Raw genomic sequence first — 26,085 nt, forward strand, 5'->3', positions numbered from 1 at the left:
GCTGTCATCTCCCAACACTGAGGGGAATTGCCTCTTACGCTTTTAACATCAGTGAAAAAAATTGTTACCATTCCTGCTTGAAAGCTGCATTTGAGTAAATTTTACTATTCTTTTTACATTTTTAAGAATAAACCTGGATGTCTGGGGTCACTAACTTGGCACAATAGACCTTAAGACAAATGACAGAATGTATGAATCCCAGTGGGGTGGGAGGATATGGGAGCGGCCAATGGGGAAGGGGGTATAAAGATGGTTAAGACTGATTAAGATGTTCTGTAGGAAATACCAAAAAAGTCAATAAAAAATTTACACAAAAAAGAATAAACTCTTAGCATTTCTGCTGGGCCAGTCATCTTGCTTGTCACTCTCGTCCTCCTCTGTGTTCTCCTTCCTCGTCCCCGTTCATCTCTCTCTCTCTCTCTCTCTCTCTCCCTTCCTCACTTGTCATCAAATTGCTGCAGGAGCTTCCAGTGTGTGCATGCCTTGGATGGCTGGGCATAAACTAAAGCAGCCTTCTTCCTTCTTCTCAACCCCAGATTTTCTCCTCTGTTGTCAGAACAGGTCATTAAGTACGCCTGTGGGAGCCCTTGCACAGGAGCATCTCCTTCGCTTCAGGGGTCCACCCTGGGTCCTGGAGGGACCTTCTGCCTCCAGCCTTGTTGAACCTCAGCCCCGGTTCCATGGTGGCCACAGACAGAAGATAGAGCTTCTGCTGTGGTGAGAGGCTTTGGCTTCTAGGCAATGGGGCTCTCTAGAGAGTGCTCATGCTGGGACCTCTCAGCATCCTTTGCCCTCTGTCCCCCCATCACCCCTGAAGCTCCAGCATCACCTGCTCTTCCAGTCTTTGCATGTATTTTGTAGCCTGTAGTCTCTATCTCCTTTCAAGTTTTGATGAAAATAGAATGTGCAGATCTTTAAACTCTTTGTGGCTTTTAAAAGAAAGGACAAAAAGGCTGAGTTGAAAGAGCCTTGTTCATATTAGAAGCCTGTGTGTTCTCTGTGTTCCCCCACTCTCCTCAGCTTTACAGTCTGATAATAATAAATACAAAACAACTTCTTATCATAAGTGCAGCTTTGGGATCTCAAGTTTTATAGTGAATTTGTACACAAAGCCTGGAAGATTAACTTATAAACACACAATAAACCTTGCTCACGTAAAAAGATTGTTATAGATTTGCCAAGTGTTTGTATTTGAAATAGAGAGAGCATAGGAGGCAAGGCACATCTGAAAGCGCTCTCTCCTTGTGGCAAGGCCAAGGGTGCTGGAGAACTTGGAAAAATTAAGGTAGTGAGCCTACTGCGCTAGGCAGTAGGTTCTCGGATAGAAGGGCTCTGCTCCACACACCCCACACACTTGGAAGCTGTTATACAAAGTCTAAGTTCTCTGGGCTGTAGCTCTGTGGTAGAAGGCTTGCCTAGTGTGCCTGAAGCTTTGGGGTTCAGTCCCCACCACTGCAAAAAACAAAGCAAACCAAAACAAAATGTCTAAGTTGGTGCCTAATAATAAAAGGTAGAAGTATAAATGTTACAGTGGTAACCACAAACAGACTTGAAGGCAGACATGGTTAACAGTCTTTTCCCTAGGAGATAAGGGAAGTTTCATGTCTCCTCTCTTCTGACTGGTGGAACTATTAAAAGTTATGACACATGTTCCTTCTAGAATGTAAAAAATGGATGAATAAAAAAGAGAACAAGAAATGTGATAGCTTCTCTGATGATAAAGATGTTTGAGAGATTTTTCTGGCTTATAGACATCTACTGGTAGGTTGTAATTTTAAGGCCATGGATTGCTAGTGTATAAATATGTTATATACTCATAAGTTCTTTTGATCAATGCGAGTTCTTGTAGTTAAGACAGCTTTAGCATAAATTAAAATGTTCTCACCCCCTTGTTTGGTGCTGTGGATGGAACCCAGGTCCCTGAGGCAAATGATCCACTACTGACTTGCATCCCCAGCCCTGACACCGAGTTTAAGAGCACCATGATTTTTCATGAATCAATCATAAGTAATTTAACAAACACCTCATTTTGAGGCAGTTGCATGGTTTCTTAGTTAAGTATAGACAACATTGTGATAAATGATCTTACAGAAAAATATTTTGTGCTCATAATTATTTTACTAAATTCTGAAAAGGATTCACAAAATTCTACTAAGCTAAATTTTAATTCCTGTAATAAATTTTTCCAGTGCTTTCTCATTGTTCAGGTTGAGTGTGGATTAGGACTCATACTCCTTAACTTCAAACACTACTCTTTAAATATATGGTTATTAAAGTCTTACTGTAGAAAAAGTGGCCATGCCTATTTGCCCGCTGAGATTTGAATGCTTAGGCTATTATATGACTCCGAGGCAACTCTATACCAACTCCTAACAGGAAGTGCAGAGTTGCAAAATTGTGAGAGAATGTAATGGTCACACAATGTGGGGTCCCTGTGCTCTCTAGGTGAGGTTAAGGCATCAGATGATCCGGAGTTTGATCCCTTGGACCCACATGGTAGATGGACAGAACCAATTCCTACAAGTTGTCTTCTGACCTCACACTCAGACAGACGCCTCCCCTGCCCCCCCCACTAAAGAATAAATGAATGTAATAAAAAAACAGTAGCTAATATCATGTAAATTTACGACTGCTTTTAGAATGTGTGTATATGTTTATATGTTTTAATAGGTCATTTATCAATGTAAATCTATCTTCCAAAGTGTAGCCTATTGAATGCATGAGGGCTTCCTGGGTGCACTGGGAAATCCAACCTGAGGCAGAGCACTGAATATAGACAGTCCAAAAATTGAGTTCAAGCAGAGGGATATATACAAGACTGTAAGTGCACATGTATGTAAATACACATGTATAATACATATGTATGGATGTAAATGTGTGTGGTGTTTGAATTTATTGAATTTATTATTGATTTTCTTACAGATCCAGTTATTCCATCAAGATTTTAAATGTTGTATTTATCTGTGTTGCATAAGGACTGTAGCAGAGAAATTTCTATTGAAAACTCTTGTTTTATTTTTATGTATATGTATTATGCCTGCATGTATGTAAGTGTGCCCGTGTCGTGTAATGCCTGCAGAGGTCAGAAGAGGGCATCAATCCCCTAGAACTGTAGTTTTTGAATGATTGTTAGCCATCATGTGGGTGCTAGGATTTGAACCCATGTCTTCTATAAGAACAGTCAGTGCTCTTAAATGATGTGCCATTTCTCCAGCCTGAAACATCTTTTTAAAAAAAATTATTTATTATTTTTATTTTTGTGTATGAGTGTACTGCCTGCATGTAGGTAAGCGCACCCGTGTCATGCAATGCCCGTGGAGGACAGAAGAGGCTGTCAGATCCCCTGGGACTGGAGTTATGGACAATTGTTAGCTGCCATGTGGGTGCTGGGATTCAAACCTGCAAGAACAGTCAGTGTTCTTAACCGCTGACCCATCTCTCCAGCCCCATGAAACATCTTTTTTAGATTATTGATATTCCTAGAGTTACACCTTATAATACCTTGTCCTTGCTCCCCAAACACACCTACTAAAAATGTTTTGATGTGTAATAGGTAAGTGCACCATTGCAATTCAGCATTAAACAAATTTACTTAGTAGTGGATACACTACAATGAACAGAAGGAAGACCACAAATGTGTGTGTCCCAGAGTTCTAGGGGGACACATTGGGACATACTGCTGGACCTGTGAGTGTGGCTGTGCTTGTCAACTGAGACACACAGCATTTCCTCCTCATGGGACTCCATTCCTCCCCCTGTGTGCTCATGAGCATTGATGGGTTTTCCTTTCCTAGCACCCAGTGATTTTAGAAATCGGTGAGCATGCATAGGCCATGCTTTGGAGCACCTGTGTCATTTGGATATTTCATATGTGGATAGCCCTAGATATATAATCTACCTGCTTCGTGTAATGATTCAAGCAATCCCAAAGTGTCAGAAGCAAAAAGTGAAAGTTTCCCTTGCTTAGTATTATTTTCTGCATGGAGAATCTTCTACCAGTTCATGTATGAGACTTTCCAGTTGGTTCCATGCCTACTGTATTACTTTCCTAGTTACAGTGACAAAATACCCAACAGAAGCGACTTAAGGGAGGAGATATTTATTTTGGCTCCTGTTGCAGGGGAAACATCATGGAGGAGGAGGCATGGTGGTGGACGTGGTTCCTGGTGGCAGGAACATGTGACAACTGCTTTTTACATGGCTCTAACAAGGAAGCAGAGAGCTGAGCTGGAAGAAGGGTGAGCTATACTCCTCACGGACCACTATCTTCAGCTAGGCCCTACCACGTAAAAGTGCCACAACATTCCAAAACAGTGCCACCAGTGTGTGTCTGTCTGTCTGTGTACTTGAGTGCAGGAGTCCAAGAGGACAGAAGAAGGCATGGGTTCCCTGGTGCTGGAGTTACAGGCAGTTATGAGCTGCCCTGTGTGGGTGCTGGGAACCAAATGTAGGTCCTCTGCAAGAGCAGTATGTGCTTTTAACTATCAAGCCATCTCTTTAACTCCTCATTTTTAAATATATCTTAAATGGGTGTATCTGTATATATAATTTTGCAATCTGTATTTTTTTCTTCTAACACTTTCACTATGGACAGCTTGCTGTATGGGCAGAGTGGTACATTGAAGTTGTTTTTTTCTTTTTTAAAAAATATGTAGCTATTTAATTATTCATTTATTTATTTATGAGGTATTAGGATTAATTCCAGAGCCTCATGCAGGATAGCAAGTGTTCTATCACTGAGCTATAGTCTCTGTTCTTTATTTTATTGTGAGATAGAGTTTCACTAAATTTCCCCAGGTTGGCCTCCAAACTCTCTTATGAGTGTTTTGCCTGCATAGATGCAAGCGCATCACATGTGTGCAATGCCCCTGGAGGACACAAGAGGGCGTCAGATCCTCTGGAGCTGGAGTTACAGACCGTTGTTAGCTACCTCATAGGTCCTCTGCAAGATCAGCCAGTGCTCTTAACAACTGAGCCATCTCTCTAGCCCCAAGGCCTCAAACTCTTGATCCTCCTTTCTAGGCCTCTTTAGTAGCCGAGGTTCCTGTGTGTGTTCCCATGCCTGGCTATGCTTTTCCTTTAAATGACTATTTGAAATTCCATTGCATGATAAACTGTGATTAATTTTTACCAGTTCCCATTTCATAGACATTTAGAAGCCTCGTAATTTCTTAAAACATTTGAAAGTGGATCTTACCCTAGAAAGACATTTCTGGATGCCAGAAGGCAGGCTACTTTCAATTCAGACAATTAGAAGGTATGAGATGCGTGAATGGTTGTTTCCCTCTTGCTATTCAGCTTGGTGAGTGTCAGGACTACAGCATCAGCCTATGTTCCTACTGTTCACTTAGAGCTTCCTGTTTCGTAGGAATGGCTTCCTTGAGCAGGGAGGGTGGCGCTGAGGACCTGCCTCACTGTGCAGGCAAGTGTGGCTGTGTGAATGTGAGGCCCCTGTTGTTCCCCAGAGACAAAGGTGGTAAGTTGAAGTCGGTTTCCTGGGATTCCCTCAACTGAATGTTAGGCCTGTCCTACTCTAGGACAGATCACCTTTCACAGACTAGGAAATCTCAATGGCATGGTTATCATACATGCACAGACATTCATGCAGCGTCACATTCACACACATGTAGGCACTCACAGCCACTGGCACCAACTAACACAGAATCAAGATCAGAAGCTCACTGGCTACATGCCCTCCTGCTGGGAGAAAGGCTGGGATGGACAGGGAAAGGACCGGAAGTCCACAGTCTTCAAGCTCAGTCTTTAGGTTGATGGCTCTAATCCCAGTGGCTGGCATCCATTGACTTGGTGGGGGGCTGTTTCATGCCAGCTGATTCTTCTGGTTCCCTCCTGTGGGGTGGCCCTGTGCCCCTTTCTAGGACAACCTTCTCAGAGTTGGGGCAGCTGCTAAATAGAAGGACCACATCTGGAACAGTCTCCCTTGGCCACTCATTGCCTTCTCCTGTACTGGGGGCTCAAGGGCCTACTTCCAGGTCAGGGGAAGGCTTAGCAATTTGGAAAGGATCTGACTGAATTGCCTGAATATCTACTCCATGCAAGGAGCTTTGGCACAGTGAGCCTCACACTGTTTCCAGGTCTGTGCTTTCCTAGGGCTGCATTTCAGACACAGCTGAAAACTGCTCCTGAGAACAGAAGACCCTCTTGTCATCACAGCAGTCTCCTCAGCACATCTGCACATGGGGCTGGGAACATCACTTCAGAGGGAAGGACTCTGAAGATGGCAAGCAGTGTCCTTCCCTTGAGAGTTCAGAAGTCAGTGTTCAACATGGTGTTTTGTTGTTGCTCTTGTTTTGGGTTGTTTTGAGACAGGATCTTCCTGTAGCCAAAGCTAGCCTGGTACTCACTATGTAGCCCTTCCTGGCCTGGAACTCTCTAAGGAGAGCAGGCTGATGTCGATCTCATAGAGATCAGCCCACCTCTGCTTCCTGAGTGCTGGGATTAAAGGCCACCATGCCCAGTCTAGATGTGGCATTTTTTATAGTGTTTGTGACTGCAGAGATGTCATTTTTCTCCTCCCTTTAGCTCACAAATCTCTTCAGAATTGAGGGTTGGTTCAGGGAAACATTTTCCCTGGTTCTAGCCTTCTTTGCAAGCTCAGTGCCGTTTGCAGGTACGAGGGCTTGGGTGAGGAGGATGCTACAGTCTAGGAAGCACAACAAGGCTTGGCCTTAGGTGGAAGGGATCTCAAGATGACATTCATTCCAACTAAGGTGTGGAACATTGAGCTGCAGCCTCGCCTAAGATGTGGGAGATGCGAAATCAGTTAATAGTGATAGTTTCTTGGAAGAGAGATGAAGGGAAGGTGTGTGTGTGTATTGCACTTTTATTTTACCTAGAACTCTAGGGGGTGGCATTTATAGGTTGTGCTGGATAGCTTTAGTTGTCAACTTGACACACCTGGGTTGAGGGAGCCTCAACTGGGGAATTGCCTCCATTGGACTGGCATTTTCTTAATTGTTGAGCAATTTGGGAGGACCCAGCCCACTGTGGTTGGTGCCAATCCTGGGCAAGTTCTGTATTGTATAAGAAAGCAGGGTGCGCATGGGCCAGGGGCCCAAGGCAGTAAACAGCGTTCCTCCATGGCCTTTGCTTCAGCTCCTGACTCCAGGTTCCTGCCTTGAGTTTCTACCTTGGGCTCCCTCAGTGATGAACTGTGACCTGGGAGATTTAAGCCAAATAAACCCTTTCCTCTCCAAGTTGGTATTGGTTAGTGTTTTGTCACAGCAATTGAAGGCAAACCTGAACACAGGTACAAAATGAATTGATTAGGAGTTGGTTGTAGGAGTTTAGGGGTGAAATTGTAATGGTCTGTACCAGGTGGTGGTAGTGGGGAGGGAAGGTTGATATGTGTACACAAGTGAGTGTGTGCAAGTGTGGCAGGGAAGCAGGGAGCTCAGCTGAGGGTCTGGTGGCTTTGATCAGTGAGGCAGAGTAAGAGCCAGAGTACCTGAGTGTGGAAAGACTGTATCTGCAGGGTGAAAGTAGAAAGTGACAGTTGTCAAATACTGAGCTGCATCATTTGAGTCCCATCTTATATCCTTGTAAAGTCACTGTCTCCCTGTCCTTTGGGGCTTGAGAAAAAGGTAGTTTATGAAGATAGGAATGTGCCTAGCATTTCACAGTATGAGGGTGGGCCATAAAACCTGAAGGTAGATAGTCCCAGGATACAGTCCCAGGAGAGGAAGGGCTGGGCTAAAGGTTCAAAAGCTCTTGTGATTTTGCATCTCCTCAATAACCTCACAACCTTTCAGCTGGTGTGTCTTTCTAACCTAGAGAGCTTTACCCATGTACATACTATACTCTCTACCCTTCTGGTATGAAGTTCTCAGTATAACCTGCTGTAAGCCAGAATTTTTTTTTTTTAAATCAGTGATTCCTGATGATAATGTTGAAAATGTAATTTATAGTAAAAACAAGAGGCATGTCACTATGTGCAGTGTTCCTGCCCAATTAGCGACAAGATGTAACAAAGTCATTTGATGTTTGTGCCTATGGGCACTTGAACCATGAATGTCAAAGTCCACGTGCAGATCTGTACAGGTGGTCTGTGTTAGTGATTCTTGGTGTGAAAGCTTGGTTGCTGTTGGGAGAGGGAGAGGGAGAGGGAGAGGGAGAGGGAGAGAGACTGATTCACCCTCTTTGAATATCCAACGGGACATTGCAAAGTCCTATGGGAAAAGACACTCTTCTATAGACTGCCCTCCCATCTACTAAATGCCAGCATAACCCCAGGTTATCAAGACAAACCTGAGTCTTACCTGCTCAAAAACTCGGGGGGGGGGGGGGGGAATCCCCTACTATAAAATGCCAGCAAACCCCACGTTTAAGAAGACAACGCGGAGCTTTCCCCTCTCAAAACGGGGGGGGGGGGGGGCGGGTAATGCTGTCCTTCAAGAAATGCTCTGGGTCTTCTTGGAAGCCTGTTCTTACAATGGACCAGGTGAGCTTTTGTAAAGCTTTCAAACTCATGGCTGTTCAGACATTACCACTGCTCAACTTCCCACTGCACAGTGGAGGATCTGCAGCTGGCTGGGCTGGTGATCTGGTCAGCCAGCAACAATCTCATTTGGCTGTACTTGGTGCTGCAGCTGAGAGCTGGGTGCAGAAGTGTCTGCTTCCTGGTAGAAGCAGCAGGATCAGGTGCTCCTGGCTGGGGCTGGTCTGAGCCAGGTGAGCCTCCTTTAACTGCTGTGTGGCTTTGGATCAGTCACTGGGCCTCATTCTCCTTTGTTAAATATGAGCACAGCACTGGATAGTTGAGAGATCTTTCTGTGCTGATCTTTCTGGTGACAGCAACAGAGCACGTTGAGTGGCAGGATCCCAAATTTCTGCAACACTTTGAGCTCTGGATTCATTAATGTCAGATTGTTTGAGTCTTTTTAATTTTAAAAAATTATTTTCATTTTATTTTTTGAGACAGTCTCACTATGTAACCCTGGCTGACCTGGAACTCACCGAGATCAGCCTGCTTCTGTCTCCCAAATGTTGGATAAAAGGTGTGTCCCACCATGCATGGCCATTTTTTTTTTTAATTTTTGCCCTAGAAGAAAATATTTAGTGGAGTCCATCTTAAATGTGGTGAGCATCATGTTCTGCCTAAGACCGGTCTATAAGCATTAGGAATGCTCCAAAAGCTATCCTTGGACTGCTTATCTTCTGACCATGCTCCATGGTGATTCTCTAGTATCCCCCAAACAACTGTGGAGTTCACCTGTGGCAGGTGGTAGCCCATTAAGGACTTCATCACCAAATACAATCGTGACCTTGGTGCCCAGTTGGTCTCAATACCGTCCAGCAGTCAGGTGGTTGTTTATGACTAAGCTGTATCCTTTTACCGTGTCTCAATTTCTTATCAGTTAATGGGCACAGTAATAAAGGCCTGACAGGTACTTTTTCCCCCCATACATACTATTGCTGATCCTCTGTCTGAGTGTATAATTATAAATTTCTCATTATTGCTTTTGGAGAGGCCCTCTCAGTGTACAAATCCCAGGAGGGCAGGTAGCCTGACTGGTTCACCTCCGACTATCTTACTGTACCCATCAGGTAGAAGATGGTTGGCCTTTATTGACTAGATGAGTGAGTGAGCACAGAAAAGGCTGTCAGCACACAGACACCACAGAGGGAACCATGATGCTTTAGGATTGAGCTAGCATGCACTCACACATTCATTCACCCAAGCATCCATTTAGAAAGAGAACCCTTGTGTTCTGGCAGGAAAATTAAATTTCTCCCAGCCCCCAGTTTGCATGTCAAAGCCATCCGGACCATTTGCCCTGGGGTCAGGTTGTGCCTGACTCAGTTTGCGAAGGGCTGGCACGCTTGTATAGGCGGGAGGTGTGCACAGAAGCGGAGAATTCATTATAACCAGTTAGTCATCCGTGGAGACACGGCCCGTGGGCGGGGTGCACCTGGCGCTCTCTTCGTGGGCCTGTTCTCTGCGCTGTTTCCCTAGATGGGCGTATGACTGGCCTTAAGCCCATGGAAGCTGGGGTCTGCTGGTCTTCAGAGAAAGGCACAGCGGGCTGGACGCAGCCAGCTCTGAGGAATCCCAGCCATCCGCCACAGAGATAACTTTTCTGGAGACGGCTAGGCAGGAGAGTCAGCCTGTCTCAAAGCCCGATACCACCCAGTGGATGCGAGGAGCCCACCTTTACTCAGTTCCCTGAAACCCGAGGGTGTAGGGGCCAAGGGCGGGTGACCACGGGAAAAACGTAAAGCGCTGGTGGCAGAAAAACTGGCAATTAAGGAGAACCCAAGCGGCAGGCGCGCTGGGAGATTCGGCGACGTCAGGAGCGCACGGCTCTCTGGTCACCCGAGTTGCGCTCGGCCGGGCGAGGATGACTCAGCCGCACTCGAGTCTTTGCCGCCAGCCGGCGCGAGGGCTCCACGAAGTTCCTAGTCACACCCTAGAGCTTGAATGAAGATGGGGACAGGGGGGGTCTGAAAAGCCAAGTCTCCATCTGGGGGCGGGGGCTGCGGCGAGAAAGGCGCGGGGAAGCCTGCGACCCCGGCGCCCCGCGGGTCTCCTGGGAGCAGCGAGGATGAGCTCTGTCAGCGCTCCGCCGCCGCGTCCTTCCGGGCTGGGGCTGGGGCGGGGAGCCCCTGGGCTCTTTGCAATCTTTCCCCACAAAATGAAGGGTGTCCTCGGTCAGGATGGACTCTGCCCTGCGTTCCCTTCCTCTCCCCGCCCCGACATCCCGGCCAGCCCGCACTCGCAAAGCGGTGCTGATCCGTGGCTCGGGTCCGGGCTGGAGCTGCTCCGAAGCCCCGGGACGGTGATCCCGAGCGCCAGGCCCCACGCACCACGGTCGAATGCCGGAGCCCCGCGCTCGTGCGCCCGCGCCGCGACCGCAGCGCCACCCTCCGCGCTTTCCCCTGGGCGCCGCGGCCCAGGAGCAGCGGTAGGCGGCCAGGCAGCGGTGCCCCCCTAGATCCCCAGCCCCTGGCCCAGCCCGCTGCGTCCCCGCTCGCCGCGCCCGCCGGCCGCCCTGACTTGTGCCACTTGCCCGCGACCCGCGCGGGGGGATGGGTAGGGGTCGCGGCACCTCTAGGCTCCGCAGCCTCCGACCCCGCTGCTCCTGACCTGCCCAGGGGCTCCAGATTCCGGCCGCAGCTGGCCAGGTGTGCAGCGCCCGGGCCCCTTGGCTTCCCTCCCAGGCCCCCACCCCCACTCCAACTCCAGTCACCTGGGGCCTGGGGAGCGCCCAGGGGCCGCCTCCCGAGTCGCGGACTGCGGAGTTGTAAAGAACTCTGCGGCCGCAGTGGGCCGGGCGGGGCAGGGCGCTAGTCCTGGCGGCCAAGGACACTGGAGTTGGCGAGTCCCCGCCCGCGAGGCACCTCCCGCCCTCCCGCCGCGGCCCGCCGGACTCCCTGGGGCCACCGTGGAGGGGCCGGGCGGCAGCCGCGGCGAGAGGCGCATCTCGCTCCCTCCTCCCGCGCCGCCTCCCTCCCCAACGCTCCCTCCCGCCTCCTCTCCGCCCTCCCCCCACCCTGTCTTTTTTTCCTGCTCCCCAAGTGAGCCCGGCGCGCCAGAGGCAGGCGGGGCGGCGCGGAGCAGGCAGCCCAGCGCGCTCGCCCACCGCCCGCCTGGCGCAGCTCCCCGCAGCCGCTCCAGTCGCCGCCGCCGCGCGTCGGAGGGATCCCAGCATGGCCCGGCCGGGCTCGCTGCGCCGCGCTTCCCGGGGGCCCTCCGCGCTCCTGGCCGCCGCGCTTCTCTACGCCGCGCTGGGGGACGTGGTGCGCTCGGAGCAGCAGATCCCGCTCTCGGTGTAAGTGCCCCGCGCTGCGCCTCCCGGGAAGGGGATACCGCCGACCCGGAGACCCGCTGAGCCCAAGTTTAGGCGCCTGCAGGTGTGGCCCGGCAGGACCTGCGGCGGGCGCCGGCCTCGCCTCCTGCACCTGCCTTCCAGCATCGGCTTCGCACGGCGAGACTGGGGTGGGACCTTCTCGCCCCTTCCCTGGGGTTGGCGAGTGAGACCTGGAGAGGGTCGCCTCAAGTGACAGCGCCAAGTTTGGAGCCTGTTTACCGACTCCAACTTCCACGGGTCGTTCAATCATCCCTTTCTTTGATACCTTGCCATCCCACTTCTTTTCCGGGAAGGGGGATGGGTGGATTTCTTTGGAGTAGTATTTGCCAGGTGATGCACATTTGGGGTGTTTGAGTTCTCAGGCAATTGTTTCAATGAAAGCCCTCAGTTTTTTTTGAGAGCCGGGAGACTGCGCATTCTGAACTCTAGTGACCCCCTCGACCCCCCTCCCGCGCTGCGCTCTGCAGTTTGGCGCTTGCAGTTTCTACCAGAGCGCTTTTTCTATCTTTATTTCTCATTTTTCTTTAATGCTCTATAGTCCGGCTCCTTCAGCCACAGCCCAGGGTGCGTGTGTGTGTGTGTGTGTGCGTGTGTGTGTGTGTGTGTGCGCGCGCGCGCGCGTATGCGCGTGTTGACTGTGACTCGGTTTTACATTTCTTCCTTTACCCTTTCTCCCTCTAGGGTGAAGCTATGGGCCTCAGCTTTTGGTGGAGAGATAAAATCCATTGCTGCCAAGTACTCGGGCTCCCAGCTTCTGCAAAAGGTAGGGTTTCTGTGGTGGCAGACAGCGATGATTTTTCCAGCACAGAAAATGGAGGCAGATTTAGTTTTCCAAACAAACGTGAGCCTGGGGCTGCATCAGTTATCAGAGGGAGTCTCTGATCTCGGCTTCTTGGCATTGTACTGTGCAGTGACTTCTCCCTACCAAGCGGTTATTTTTAGATGACACTTGATTCTAAAGGCAAAGAAAAGCAGGATACTCACTCGTACTGTCCTGGCTGGGGCTCGGAAACAGAGTGTTTGCATGGCTCTCCTTTCAGCTGTCAGTATTGCTGTCTCAGTGCAAGAGCAGACGCTTCCCGGGCCAAAAGATGGTAACTTCATCCAAGGGGCAGAATGGGTGCCTTTCACCTTGCAGGGGAGGTGTAGGGGGTCTGTGTGTCAGAGAGATACCGGCACCGTTGTTTGTCACTCCTGCGGTTGTACAATCCCATTATTCCCCAATCATCTAGACCCAGGGCTGGGGTGCATTACATCATTACAGATAAGGAAAATGAATGTGGTTATCTTTTCACTCAGCTGCACTGCCGGGTAATAACCTAGGAGAACAGTCCACAAACTTAAGAAATTGGTCTGCATCCATATAATTCTGGAGAGTAATGAGAATAGAGAATTGATTATAGGCTTTTATCAGAAGCAGCATCAATTTTAATTCAAAAAAGGCACTATTATGCTTAAAATTACCTCTCCAGATATATGGCCCTTCCTTCTTCCAAGATAAAGAGTGGGGTGGGGTGGGGGTGGGAGGACAGAGGTGTGAAGAGAGTTTCAGTTAGCAAATCAACCGCATGACTCCAGATAGTCCCTTGATAATAGAAAAAAGATTGGCCTTTAGGGGATAATTCTCTGAAAATGGGTACAAACAGCTTAAATTGTTAGGTTAACTTTTAAGCATTTTTAAATGTGTTTTTTGGGCCAATGTACCATATGTGTTGTGCATGCTGCCTGGTAACCAAGTCCATATTTTATTTATGGAATTCCATTTTAGAAAGCATTTGGGGGGGTCAGTATATGAAACTGTTTGCCACATGAAATTTAGATATTGTAGTAAAGCATTGTCCACAACTGGATGGTAAGGTCACTGGTTGAAAAACTGCGGGATGTCAGATTCCTTGAAACTGCTGAAACCAGAAAGATGGCTCACCTTTAGACTGGGAAGGAGTTCACTGAATTGTAATCAGCTGATAAAACTTGATGTAGTGATCTGCCTTCATAGACAATGCTCATTTGCATGCCTGTGACCCTCAGCTTATAGGAATGCCCTCTTCCCCTGGTAGTCTTTGAATCTGGACCAGTCCCAGGCTGTGCTCTGGCTTTTTGCCTGCTTGTCAGATGTTTTGTGTGAACAGCTCTGGACTGTTCATTGCCTGTGTATTTTGCCTGTGCTTTGAAAGAAGCGAACATTTTGTATGACTTTAAAAGAAATATTTCTCATCTGCATGTTGTAGTTGTAGCAACTCTGATTCTCTGAGCCTGCTTTTTTTTTTTTTTTGGCTTGATTGTGCTTCCTTAGCTCCTTTCTCATATTTGGGGGGATCTCATATTTTTCTTTTCTCTGAAGTTAGAACACACACACACACACACACACACACACACACACACACATGCACGTGCGCTGCACAAAACTCCATCAACAGCAGATTGGAACCGGCTACCCTTACCTTCTCGTCAGCATCGCTTCTGATACTGAATTCATGAGCCTTGCTTTGCTTTTGTCCTGCGTGCAGCTTGACAATTGTGTAATTATTTCCAGCTGTTTATGGCTTTTTGTCATTCGTGTTGCTGCCTGGCATTTTGTAATCTGATTCTGGAGGGAAGGTGAGGTGTTGCTTTCAGTGAGGGTCTGTGGGTGTCTGCTCCAGCACTTGGATTTTCAAAACCACAGGGGTCTTGAAATACCCCTTGCTTTGGGCTGCTTCCCAGATACTATGATGCATGGGGGACTTTTTCGGGGGGGGCATTTTGGTCCATGGAATACCAAATATGACTGTATTTTAAAAACTAGCAAAGAACATTGGTTTGGAGAGTTTAGTGTGAATAGGGGAGGATCTGAGGTACTCTAAGTGTGGGAGATGTGACGTCACTTGGAAGAACGAGGAGACTGTTGCCACTCTTGTTTCTTTTGAAGTTCCTAACCTTTTGCCTGAGGAGTTATTTCTTTAAATAAAATATATGTCTCTATCCATCACTTTACTGGATACTTAATAATTGGGGTGCTTTCAAAATGAGGTATAAGCTCAATTGGAAAATGCATTAACACTGTGTTAAGGGACTTATAGGTGACAACGGTGTGTTGCATAATAGACTCTAATTGCACTTTTAAAGTGTGGACATTTACACTTGATTCTCAGTTAAGAAAAACATACTGTTTGCTGCCAATAATTTTATGTAGTTTTCCAACTGACACATCACATCGTGAACCAACGTAGTATGTTCATTTTTAGAATGGAAGGTCTTTTGATCTAGGCCCTAAATTTTACAAAGTCATTATTGTAAATGTAAGTTAAATAAGCACTGGCCGTCTACTTTGAGTGTTTGGTGACTGGGAGAACTGCCATTTTGGCAGCATGCTTTTCTTAGGTGATGTGATTTGGGGCGGCAGCATTCTCACTGATTTTACTAATGTAAACACACATGTTTAACACTGTCCTTCAGTGTCACATTACACAGGAGCTGTACTTCCTAGTTGTTTCTATGTTTGATACCACACCTTTCCGTACTTTAGCTTAGGATGCTACAGACGGTATTCTATGCCAGATTTGTCCTTTTATTTTCTTCTTTTTGTCTTTGTGGAACATGGGAATAGCAGCCTATTAATTTCATATGAAGTGGACACTTTAGATCTTATCAAGTGAGGCAAGCCAGGTCTTTTTCCAAGTTGCTTGTTTTTACTATGAACTAGAAGGTGGTGAGATATATGCAAGTCTTGAGCCGTTCTGCGGTTGTTAGAGAAGAGTGGGCCTGGGAAGGCCAGTGCTGTGTGCTCCTGGCTGCCTCTCAGCTGCATCTTAACTGCAGATATCAAAGGGCTCTGCGTTCACTTCAACTTTTAATTAACTTCGTATTTGACATCTTCACGTCAGTATGCAGCTGCCCCAGCTTACTTCATTTTCCCCTAAGAATGTGCTTTGTTTGGTTTATTTATTTATTTATTTATTTATTTTTAGGGAAGGTGTAGTTTCATCACCTCTCAATTTTGGGATTCAGTGCAAAGTATTCCAGTAGGTCTGAGGACCTGGCTGTTAAACCCATAGGCTCCACACCTTTAACATTTGCGATGGATGTCACCAAACCCGCAAGATTCTCATCTTCTCCTCCTTAGGGGGATTTCCGTGGAAGCTGAGGTTTTCATTCTGTTTAGACCTGCATTCAGGGGATGAACGTCCGTTCTCATGGGCTTCAATTATATTTTCCATAATTGTGGTGATAAACACAGGCAATGCGAAGAGTCCACAGTTGCCTTGGACACTCTGGGCCGCATTCACTCCTTGGAATGCACAGCTAGGCTTTTGAGTTATCAACTATTTATTGAGATGCCTTTCATACATAAACTTGATGTCTCACTCCGCAGGACAGAGTCAGCAAAGTGAAAGACTGATTCCTTAAGCCATTTTTATAATTATGACTTTTTATCAATGTGGAAATCAATGGACTTTTAAATAATTAACAAAGAATATTCACGAACCAGTGATTGGGGCTCTGTTCTGTGCTGCCTGGAGGAAGCACAGCCCTACAGGCCCTGAAGCAGTCTCTATTTTGTTGAATAAAGTCGGTTACTTGCCATCCCAAAAGATATGCATTTAGCCTGTGCTACTGATGGTTAATTCACAGCATCACTTCCGGATGAGACTTTCTCCCCTAAGATAATCTTTTAAAGTCTTGACATTCCTGAAATGGCAGTTTGTAATCCTTCTGGTTGGTGACTGGCTTCATGAACCCAGTCAGCAGGATGAATGCCTTGCAGGTGTTTACATGCTGGGATCGCCCACATACCTGTTTGTATGAGCCTCTTTGGTTCATTGTTTTTCTTTCTTCTCTTTTTCTTAAATTTTGTTCTCTGTTAGGTGTATTCTACTTTGCTTTCTGCTGTTTCTAGGAACTGCTGTAGCCTGCACTGCCTAAGGAGGAGATTTACAGGTGCTTTTTAAAATGAAAGGAATAGAAATGTGAATGGAAATTCTTGTTGGAGGTGAAATTCAGATTTCGATTCCAACGCAGTTATTAGTTTTGATCCATTCGTATGATGATCCCTTGCTGTGTTAATGAATAAATGAATGAATTTATTATAATACCAGTTTGATTTTAGGCAGACATATGAATATCAAACTAATAATTATGAACCCTGTCAGGCATGGGCTAACACAATTAGTGTTTCCAGTTTTTGATGAAGATGCCATTGTGTGTTAAGGTCAACAAAGTACAAGGAAAGGGAAATCGTAGTCCCTGTACTTGTGGCCTGAGCTTACTGTTTTATTTATTTACACTTTGAAGCATATATTCACGGGAGTGTACATTGGGGATTTTAAACTTTTTTTTTGATGGATCCCCATTGCTGTTTCCTGCTCCCACTTAGAACGGCCAGTAAATGACTGAGTATGCTGAATTTGCTCAAATAAGCACACATCTCATGTGAGGAGGATCCTTTGTCTCAGGGCTGTCATGAATCCCCATTTGCCATCATCATAGCCAACAAATGGGCCTTTATCTGCACACTCGTGGTCTGTCGGCAGTGAGTAGCTTGTCTACTTTTTGTAGACATGCACCAGAGGAACAGCCTCTGCAGTGGACACCTCCCGTGTCTTTGAGGTAGAGAATGCTAGTGATTATTAGTTGCCTGAGATGCAATGATTTGACAGAGAGGTTTTGCTATGTCTGAGACCATGGAAGAAATTAAATAGGTATTATAAAGTGCTAGTCTATGAATTAGCATGTGAGATTTTTACCTTTTTTAAATGTCATTTAAATATAAGGACTTAATGGCTTATGTTTCACCTGGAGCAACAGCAGTGAGCTTTTGAATAGCATTCACAGAGAGATGGTCCTGATATCAGGATCCGGTGGCGCTGGTAGAATCTTCATTGGTCTTTGTCGGTCCATTAAACAGAATGTACCTTCTCCTTCAAGGAGAGAAGGCATGCGGCAAGGAAGAGGAAGGGGCTCCATTTCTTAGGGTTTCCTTGAGTATTTGGGGACCAGCAGACTCCACCTGAAGTGGACTCACAGTACCCTCTGCAAAGTAGTGGTCCAGCCTGTGCTTGGATTCACTCTCAGGATGTTGGGCATCTCTGTAGCTGATATGTTTTAGAGGAGGTCTGCGTGCCAAGCTAGCAGAAAGTTATGCAAATAAAGTCTGAAAAAAAAATCTAGTATGTTTTTAAAACATGACAAGTATTTCATTTTTCTTTTGCTTTGAGCAACACTGATGGGCTCCTAGTTCCAAGGCAATGTAAATACAGCATTACATTCGAAAGGTGTACTAAATGTATATATTACAAAAAGGATTATGAAAACAAACAACTCAGAAGCCAAACTGCTCGTGTGCATTTCAAGGCTGTATTGCAAAGAAGAGCATTGTCTCTTGACAAGGAATAGATGGCGCTGGCTTTCCTGCTGTATACTTCAGAGCATTCATCTTGACACCTGTTATTGGAACATGGTACCCTCCCAAGGTTAAGCACTGCTAGCCACATAAATGATCTGGACAGGCAAGTTGGGCAGGGATGCAAATGCTGTGGGTTCCTACCACAGGCCTCTGCTTATGCATTTTAGGGGAAGCTACTGCCAGTTGATATTGGTGGTTGCCCACGTCATTACTATTACACTTATTAAGGTTGTGCATGTGTGTACCTGTGCCAACAACAACGATGCTGCTCATTGCAGAATGTACCAGATACTGCCTGCTGATGGAGACGACCTCATCCCCTTACTAAAGAGGCTGATCAAAGAGAGAAAACCAGGAAGCTGGTGTAGAACCCAGTGACCCCAGTCTGCCATATATGGATTTGGCTAACATATGGGATGGTAATGCAGGGGGAACGTGAGGACTTGCTGAGAACAGGAGCAGCTGTAGAATTTGCAGTGTTTTTATAAAATGCAGAATCCTTTGTTAAAAAGCATTAAGAATCAAGATGATGAGGGCAGAGTGTTAAGCTCAGTCTGGGGTCCGCTGGTCCCTCTGTGGGACAGGCTGTCTTCATTTTGGCTTGCTAGTTTTCCGTCTAGGTAGCTCACCCTGTGGGTCTTGTTTGTCTATGAGACTTCCTGTGCCCAGCTTTGCTCCATTTCCCATGAACTGCTGCCTAGTGGCGTTGGAGCGCTTGGAGCATTTTGAGAGATGCACATCTTTGGAGATGTACTGTTAAAAGTCCCTGGCTTGGGAGTTCTGTCTGTTAATCTCTGTGTGCCTTGGGCCAGTCACTTAATCTAACAGTAGACGCTGGGAGCATTTGCTCTGCAGTCTCTCTGTCCCAGGTACTGTGATAAGCACTTTACTTGGGTCATTCCATTAAATTCTTCCAACAAGTGGAATGTGGCAGTACAGACCTGTAATCCCAGAACTGGGGAGGCTAAGGCAGGATGATTGTGAGTTAGAGGCTGATTGGGATTATATAGCAATATCCTGTCTCAAGAACAACAACAAAAGTTGCCCATTAAGCTAATGGTGCAGAGAATACTGCTCACCCCATTTTACAGATACACAACTGAGGCTTGCAAAAGTTAAGTAGTCTTTCCAAGATGGCCAAGCTAGGTTTCTGCAGTCAGCACATCTGGCCTCACATGGTGCTACATTTCCTAGTTTATATGATCTTTTGTAATAGTTCCTATTTGAAAATGTTAATAATACCTGAACTTCTGTATCATAGGGGTACTGGAAAGATGAAATGAGATAACATTTGGGTAATTACTGTAGAAATAATTAAGGCCTGGGATAATGGCTGGGAGGGCAGTCTTAAGAGTCATATGGACTTAGATTCGAGTTCCGTATCTCCATCCTAGCTGGGTCACCTTGGGGCATACCATTTCAGAACCTTACTTTTAATTAGGAAAGGGGGCCAATACAATCCATGGAATCAAATAAGCAAAGTGCTTACTTAGCACAGTGCCTGGCACACCAAAGGCTCCTGGCAATGAGTCCTGGCATTATGTGTTGCATCATGCAAATATAAGTCACACAGATCCCTTTGTTGAGCACAGTGAGGTCTGGCTCCATGACCTATAGCCTTAGTGAGTAAATAGGGTGCATGAGTGGTAAGGAAGGACCGTGTAGGTATAGGAAGGCCTTATATACCTTGCTACCTGGCAGCTGAGAGGGAATCAAGTACCGCAGAGCAGAAAGGATGTAGCAGCTATATGTAATGAGGCTAGCTCCCTTCTTCCTAGGCAGAGGAGGGATCCACCTGTCACCAAGGGAATTCGAGTGCTGTACCTGCTGCCTGGACAGTGGGCCAGGCTGAGGAAGTGGTTGCTTTTGCCTCATAGCCCACAGAGAGGCGTATAAGCCACAGGAGAACCCAGTGCATGTAGCCATTTGCCTTCCTATGGCACGCATGCAGCAGCCATTGTGGAAACCCCTTAACTCTAGTGTCCTCTTGGACAGCATACTAGATACTTCCTGCTTAGAGAGTGCTTTCTGCTGTCCTTTGGAGAGCTCAAACTTCCTCCAAGGGCTTCCTAGGGAATGGTGCTGGAGACCAAGTGGAGGGACAGGGTGCGGGCATCTTTCCACAATCAGGGTACAGAGAGGTGAAGCAGCGTGTGGGGATAGCCATCTGTCACCCCCACAGGAGGCCCAGGCACCTGGTGTTCCTTGGTTCTTCCTGCCGCCCTTGCCTTCCTCTCTAGAGCTTGCTTGGCAGCTCTGCTGTTGTATTTGGTCTTGAGCACCTGTACTCCACCGAGATGTCCTTAAAGAGGTTGAATGACTACAGCCTGTCACCCTTTTGGTTACCAGCACCTTGAAGTCTGGGGGGTAGGGTTTTGCTATAGTAACTGAATGCTTTTAAAATTACTTATGCAGAAAGCTATTGTAATCATCAGTGGATGCCAGCAAAGAGTCAGCAATGAAAGGAAATCTGCTTAAGCCTTGGTGGTTCCATTTGGGCCAATTGGTAGAAAAATGCTCGAGAGCCATTTGTTCCCATGAATGTCATAGAATTGCAGAGTCTGGCTGTCCCCTGGGCTGCTAGAAATCTGCCAAGGTTGTAATCAGTTCAGGTATACAAGAGAATGTCCATTGGGCTGGAGAGGAAGGAAATGGGCTTTTTTGTTGTCTTTGAGTGTTTGGTGTGAGCTGATGACTTCACAATGGAGTAGCTGATGCTAGGCCGCCCATCTGGGTCCTTGCTTCCACCCAGAGGTGGCCTGCATTAGCTGCCTCACAGGTGCCAGCCCACCCGAGCACAGCTAGAGTTGCATCTACAGGGTTCCCAGATGACAGGCAGGGCCTGTGGGTTGGAATGCCGATATCCCTGCTGTTTCATTTCCCCAGATGCTCCATGCCCAGCTGGAACCCTAAGACGTGCTCTTCGGGCAGCTTTGTGGATGGTTGGGCGCCAGTGATGAGGTCAAACTGCCTTACTTCACATTGTGGACTTGTGCCTGCCATGGGATGTGAGCAGTTCCTGAGGGAGAACGACAGGGTTGACTGATGGGTTGCTGGTTGGCAGGAGGGACATGCGTACAGACAGCCTCAGCCCCAGTCTTGGTCTAGGAAGTGGGGCTGCCATTGGAAAGAGTGACCTTGTAAAAACTGCTGACCAGGTTCCATTCTCAGCTATGACTTGAAAACAACTCTCCTCCAAAACCTAGGGAGCATTTTCCCTTCCTGTTTTCACTGAAAACCCTGACCTGCCAGTCATCTCTGCCCCATAATTCTGTCCAATGTGAATGTTACTTACTTTCCTCAAACTTTGGGGTCGTGTTTTCAAAAGGAATGGAAGGAATCATTGGCTTGTGAAATCCCAGGTCTAGACCTGTCTATGTTCTTTAAATAGTTATTATTTATTATTTTATTCTATGTGTATGATTATACTGCCAGCATGTAAGTACACCTGTGTCATGCAGTGTCCGAGGAGGTCAGAAGAGGGTGTTGGATCCCCTGGAACCAGAGTTATGGATGGTTGTTAACTGCCATGTGGATTGCAAGAGCAGCCAGTGTTCTTAGCTGCTGAGCCATCTCTCTAGCCCCTCTGTCCAAGTTCTTAATGTGTCTGAACTTCCTTCTTAAGTTCCTGCCTCTTTTTTTTTTGGTCTTTTTGAGACAGGGTTTCCCTGTAGTCCTAGCTGGCCTGGATTCACTATGGACACCAGGCTGGCCTCGAACTCACAGAGATCTGCCTGCCTCTGCCTCCTGAGTGCTGGGATTAAAAGTGTGCGCCACCATACCTGGCCCAGTTCCTGCCTCTTTAATTTCCTTCCTCCTACCCCTTCCTTTCTCCGGTTCCTTCTTTTAAAATTTTATTTTAATTACTTAATTTGGTTTTTATTTATTTTTTAATTTTTTTGCTTTTTGAGACATACGTAGTCATACAACACAGCTCAGGCTGGCCCCAAATTTCTGATTCTCTTGCTTTACCCCAAGAGCTGGGATTATGGTGTGTACCACCACACTGGGCTGCTTTTTAAGTTTCTGACAGTTACTAACTCTTGGCCATTCAGAAGAGAACTAGGTATCTGGTTTTAGAAGAGTCTAGATTTCTAATATAGTGAGTTAGGAATAAGCAAAGAGGTCTTTTAAAAGAGCACTTGCGGGGCTGGAGAGATAGCTCAGCGGTTAAGAGCACTGGCTGTTCTTGCAGAAGACCAGAAGACCCAGGTTAGAATCCCAGCACCCACATGGAAGCTAACAACTGTCTGTAACTCCAGTTCCAGGGGATCCAACGGCCTCTTCTGTCCTCCATGGGCATTGCACGGCATGGGTGCACTTACCTGCATGCAGTCGATACACGCATACACATTAAAAAATATTAAAAAAAAAGTCCTTGCTTTAGGATTGAATTCTGCCCTGCCAGTTGCTAACATACCCTGCCTAGGCCTCAGTTTGCTCATCATAGAATGGTGCAGTAGGGGCTTAGGGAGATGGCTCTGTGGCTGAGAGCACTTGTTGCCCTCAGAGAGGACTGGAGTTAAGTTTGCAGCACAACTGTCTGTAACTCCAGCTGCAGGGGATCTGATGCCCTCTTCTGCCATCTATAGGTACCTGCACACATGCTCACACTCACATCTAGACATACACATAAAAAATTAGCACAAATAATGCAATTGCCCATGTTACCAGGCTTCGGGGAGGATGAAATGGATGTGGCCCCAAGCAGGTGTGGTCCAGGAAAGCCTTAGTGTCCTGTCCTTCTGATTGGTTATTAGGAAGAACAAGAGGAAGTCTTGGAATTATTGTCCCTTTGATCCCCATGGTGATAACATTCAGGCAACATATGCACATTTAATGGGACAGAGGCACAACAACCAAAAAACCCTTTATTACACTTTCCCAGGAAGTGACATTTTTGCTTCTTGCCCAAACTCTTCCAGTCTCATCCCTTGCCCCGTGAAGGTAGGTGGTTGTGGAAGCAAAGTTTGTTCTTGCCGTAACATCGTACAGTGATTCACAAAGTATAAGTCGGTCATATGTGGCAGGCGTATGGTTCTTTGTGGCTGCACTATCCACAGTGCCTCCTTTCTCATTGTATTTTGGGGAGACAGAGGTGGGAAAATGTTGTATAAAGAACAGTAGTGTGGGAGGCTATAAATGTAGGTGGTTTCACAACCACGAGGCATAACAACACGTGACTTTGCCCTCTCCCTCCTATGGGCTTTCCATTATCAGTGAACTGTGTATTAGCACAGTATGATTGCATCATGTGCAAACAGCTCAGTGGGCATAGGCTTTTGCCCCCAGACATAAGTGCTTTTGGGACAGTGATGCTGAAGTTTGAGTATCCTCTCTTCTTAGCTTTGGTCTCCTCCTCTGTGGGAATTCTATTGTCATTTATCACAATACAGAATTTGCACACTGGCTCAGATGGCAGACTTCAAGCCTATCACTAACAGGCAATAAATACAGGACGTCTGTGTTTGTATGTAGGTATGTTTGGTAAGCATATGTTTTTTTTCTTAAGGAATACCAGTAACTAATTTAAAAATTCCTAGGTCCGTGCCCAAATTCAAGTGTTCCAGAGTCCTGGTCACTCTGAAATAAGATGTATTTCTCTGCAGAGAGTGTTCACAGCTCACTTATCTTTTGAAAACCACTGAAGGTACATATTTCCCAAAACAGGAACTTCAGAATTATGGAGCCATAGCTGGATTTTCTACCTGAGTAGCAAAGTTTACATCCTCCCCCCTCAAACAAATGCCTTAAGGCTGACAGGAAATGTGCAGACTTACAGAAAGAAATCAGAGGATTAGCTTTAAAGAAATCTGCTTTTAAGAGAGGTTGTTGATCTTGAGAACACAGACTGGTGTGAAACTGAGTCTGAATCTGAGGCAGCCAGTCGGGCTTGAATCGAGATGCTATTGCTGCTGAGTCCTATGATCCCATAAGTCAGTCACTGAACCTCAGTGTTCCTATCTAACAAATGGACTGAGGGCACCAACTTCTGGGGTGGAGTTAAAAGGTCTAAATCAGAAGATGCATGCAGGTTGCTTAGCAGTAGATATCTCATAGGAAGTGTTTGCACAGGGTGGACCACTGTGATGCTGTTTCTGTCATCACTACTCCTAAAGAGTTGCTTCCATATACCATGACGTGTTGACTTCACAGAGTCCAGCTAACGTCAGCATATCAGAGGTCTTGTTTGGAGACCTTCACCAAGATGCTCATCACTGAACCCTACCAAGGGCTTCTTAGGAGGCACTGGGAGTGGTGAGGTATTTTATTTGTAGTTTTTGCCTTGTGTTTTATCTATTTAAACTCAACTATCCCCAAGGTCTAACAGCATCTGCTTTAGAAATGCAGCAGTGAAGACAGAAAATGCAGCTAGGCCCAAGGCTCAGGCTGTAAGTGGCAAAGGCAAGCTTTGAACCTGGATTGTGGAAGTCTCAGCTCCAGGGCCTGGAACGGGGTAGGGTCAGAGGAAGGCCCTTGGGTATTCCCTAGGACCAGCCAGTGGTCCCTTGCGTGTTGTTGGCTCATCAGGGCGTTTGCTGAGCCTTCCTCCCTGCTCCCCATCTTTCCTACGTGGCATTCTTTGCCTTGTTGTTTGAGTGCCTCGTCGTTTGCTTGCATAGTAGAGATTTAAAAGAGGCTAGAGGGGATGGAGGGGAAGGTCCAAGTGGCCTCCAGCTTTCTGTAGTTCTTCCTTTCGTTAGAAATGGGAGAGGCTGCTTGTCTTTTGGTTTCCTCTGAAGGTCAGCCTCCCATCATCAGGTTTGATGCCCGAGAAGCTAATCGGATTTGGTAAAGTTAGTTTCCCTTTGTGTATTCTCCCTTGAGGTGATGGATAACAGTATGAGATAGGCAGCTTGGTTCTGAGGCCTTGGGGCCAGGCAAATCTGGCTTTGAGATCCAACCTGACCTTTCTTAGCTTTATGTCTAGACTCTAGGTTCTTTATCTGTAAAATGGGGTTATGGTGGGCTTAGTACAGAAGCACACGACATGTCACCTAGAGCTGGGCAGCTGAGAAGTAGCTAGCCGCTTTTCTCTCCTCCATTAGTGGGTAGACACGGTTCTGTTATTTGTCTGTCTTTCCTGTGTGTTTATTGGTGCCTAGTTTTGTTTTATTTTTACCTTTGACCCAAGCCTCCCTTCTGTCTTTCTGCACAGTTGACAGCTAGCTTGAAGGCCATTGCCCTCTGACCCTCAGGATCAGTTTCATTTTATGTAGGATGGGTCTGGCAGAACATGCCCCGGCTGGTGCGGGGATGTGTGATAGCCTCAGAACATCTTATCTCCTGCCCAGTGGAGGTGGTAGTGGTGGGGGGAAGGGTGAGCAGGAGGTCGGTATGGTGAACCTTAATATCCCCAGGACAGGCCTGCTCTTTCTGACTGGGAGAGGGTCTCTGTTTGGCACCGGGCACTGAGATGCCTGTGGGATGGGACTCAGGGTGTGCTTGGGGCGTGCATGGATGTACAGATAGACAAAGGAAGGAATAACTTGCCTAGCCCTTTCCTTGCTCCTGCAAGCTGGTGATGCAGTGAAGGTTGCTGCAGGGCGTGGGTGAAGAATGAAGGGCGTCACTTCTCTCTCCACTTCTATCCGTACCAGGTCTGAGAGTTCCAGCATCTGGCGGTGGGATGCTGCAAAATCTTGGGGCTGCCTTCTGGGAAGAACGTACAGCTCTGAAGCCCTACGGGCAGGTCCCTTACCCACAGCCCTCTGAGCACCAGCAGTGTCCAGACGCAGGGCCCAAGGGTCTCCCAGCCAGGCCACCCGCTCCTTGCCACTGGGGAGCATCCCTGCCCATTTGCATCCATGCCCCCAGCACAGGGAATCACAGTGAAAGCGTGCAGCCGGGCTGAGGGGTCCTGGAGCCTCT

At 47.0% G+C, this 26,085-nt stretch overlaps 1 protein-coding gene across 4 annotated transcripts in view; it reads left to right on the plus strand.

The window, feature by feature from the left end:
* The first annotated feature begins 11,528 nt into the window (after positions 1–11,528).
* Positions 11,529–26,085, plus strand: part of Cacna2d3 (calcium voltage-gated channel auxiliary subunit alpha2delta 3) — a 918,594-nt gene continuing 904,037 nt past the window's right edge. For 3 of the 4 annotated variants that reach the window (XR_003846886.1, XM_008851836.2, XM_029555393.1), the window contains exons 1-2: positions 11,550–11,792; positions 12,513–12,594. Coding sequence is in view for 3 of the 4 variants with exons in the window: in XM_008851836.2 (XP_008850058.1) it covers positions 11,671–11,792; positions 12,513–12,594 (204 nt within the window). In the remaining variant the exon portion in view is untranslated. Of the gene's footprint in view, positions 11,793–12,512; positions 12,595–26,085 lie in introns of all 4 variants that reach the window. The other variant, XM_008851835.2, reaches the window with a different exon arrangement.

This window comes from Nannospalax galili, unplaced genomic scaffold (assembly GCF_000622305.1).
Source record: "Nannospalax galili isolate Female #2095 unplaced genomic scaffold, S.galili_v1.0 scaffold485, whole genome shotgun sequence".
Classification (NCBI taxonomy): Eukaryota; Metazoa; Chordata; class Mammalia; order Rodentia; family Spalacidae; genus Nannospalax; species Nannospalax galili.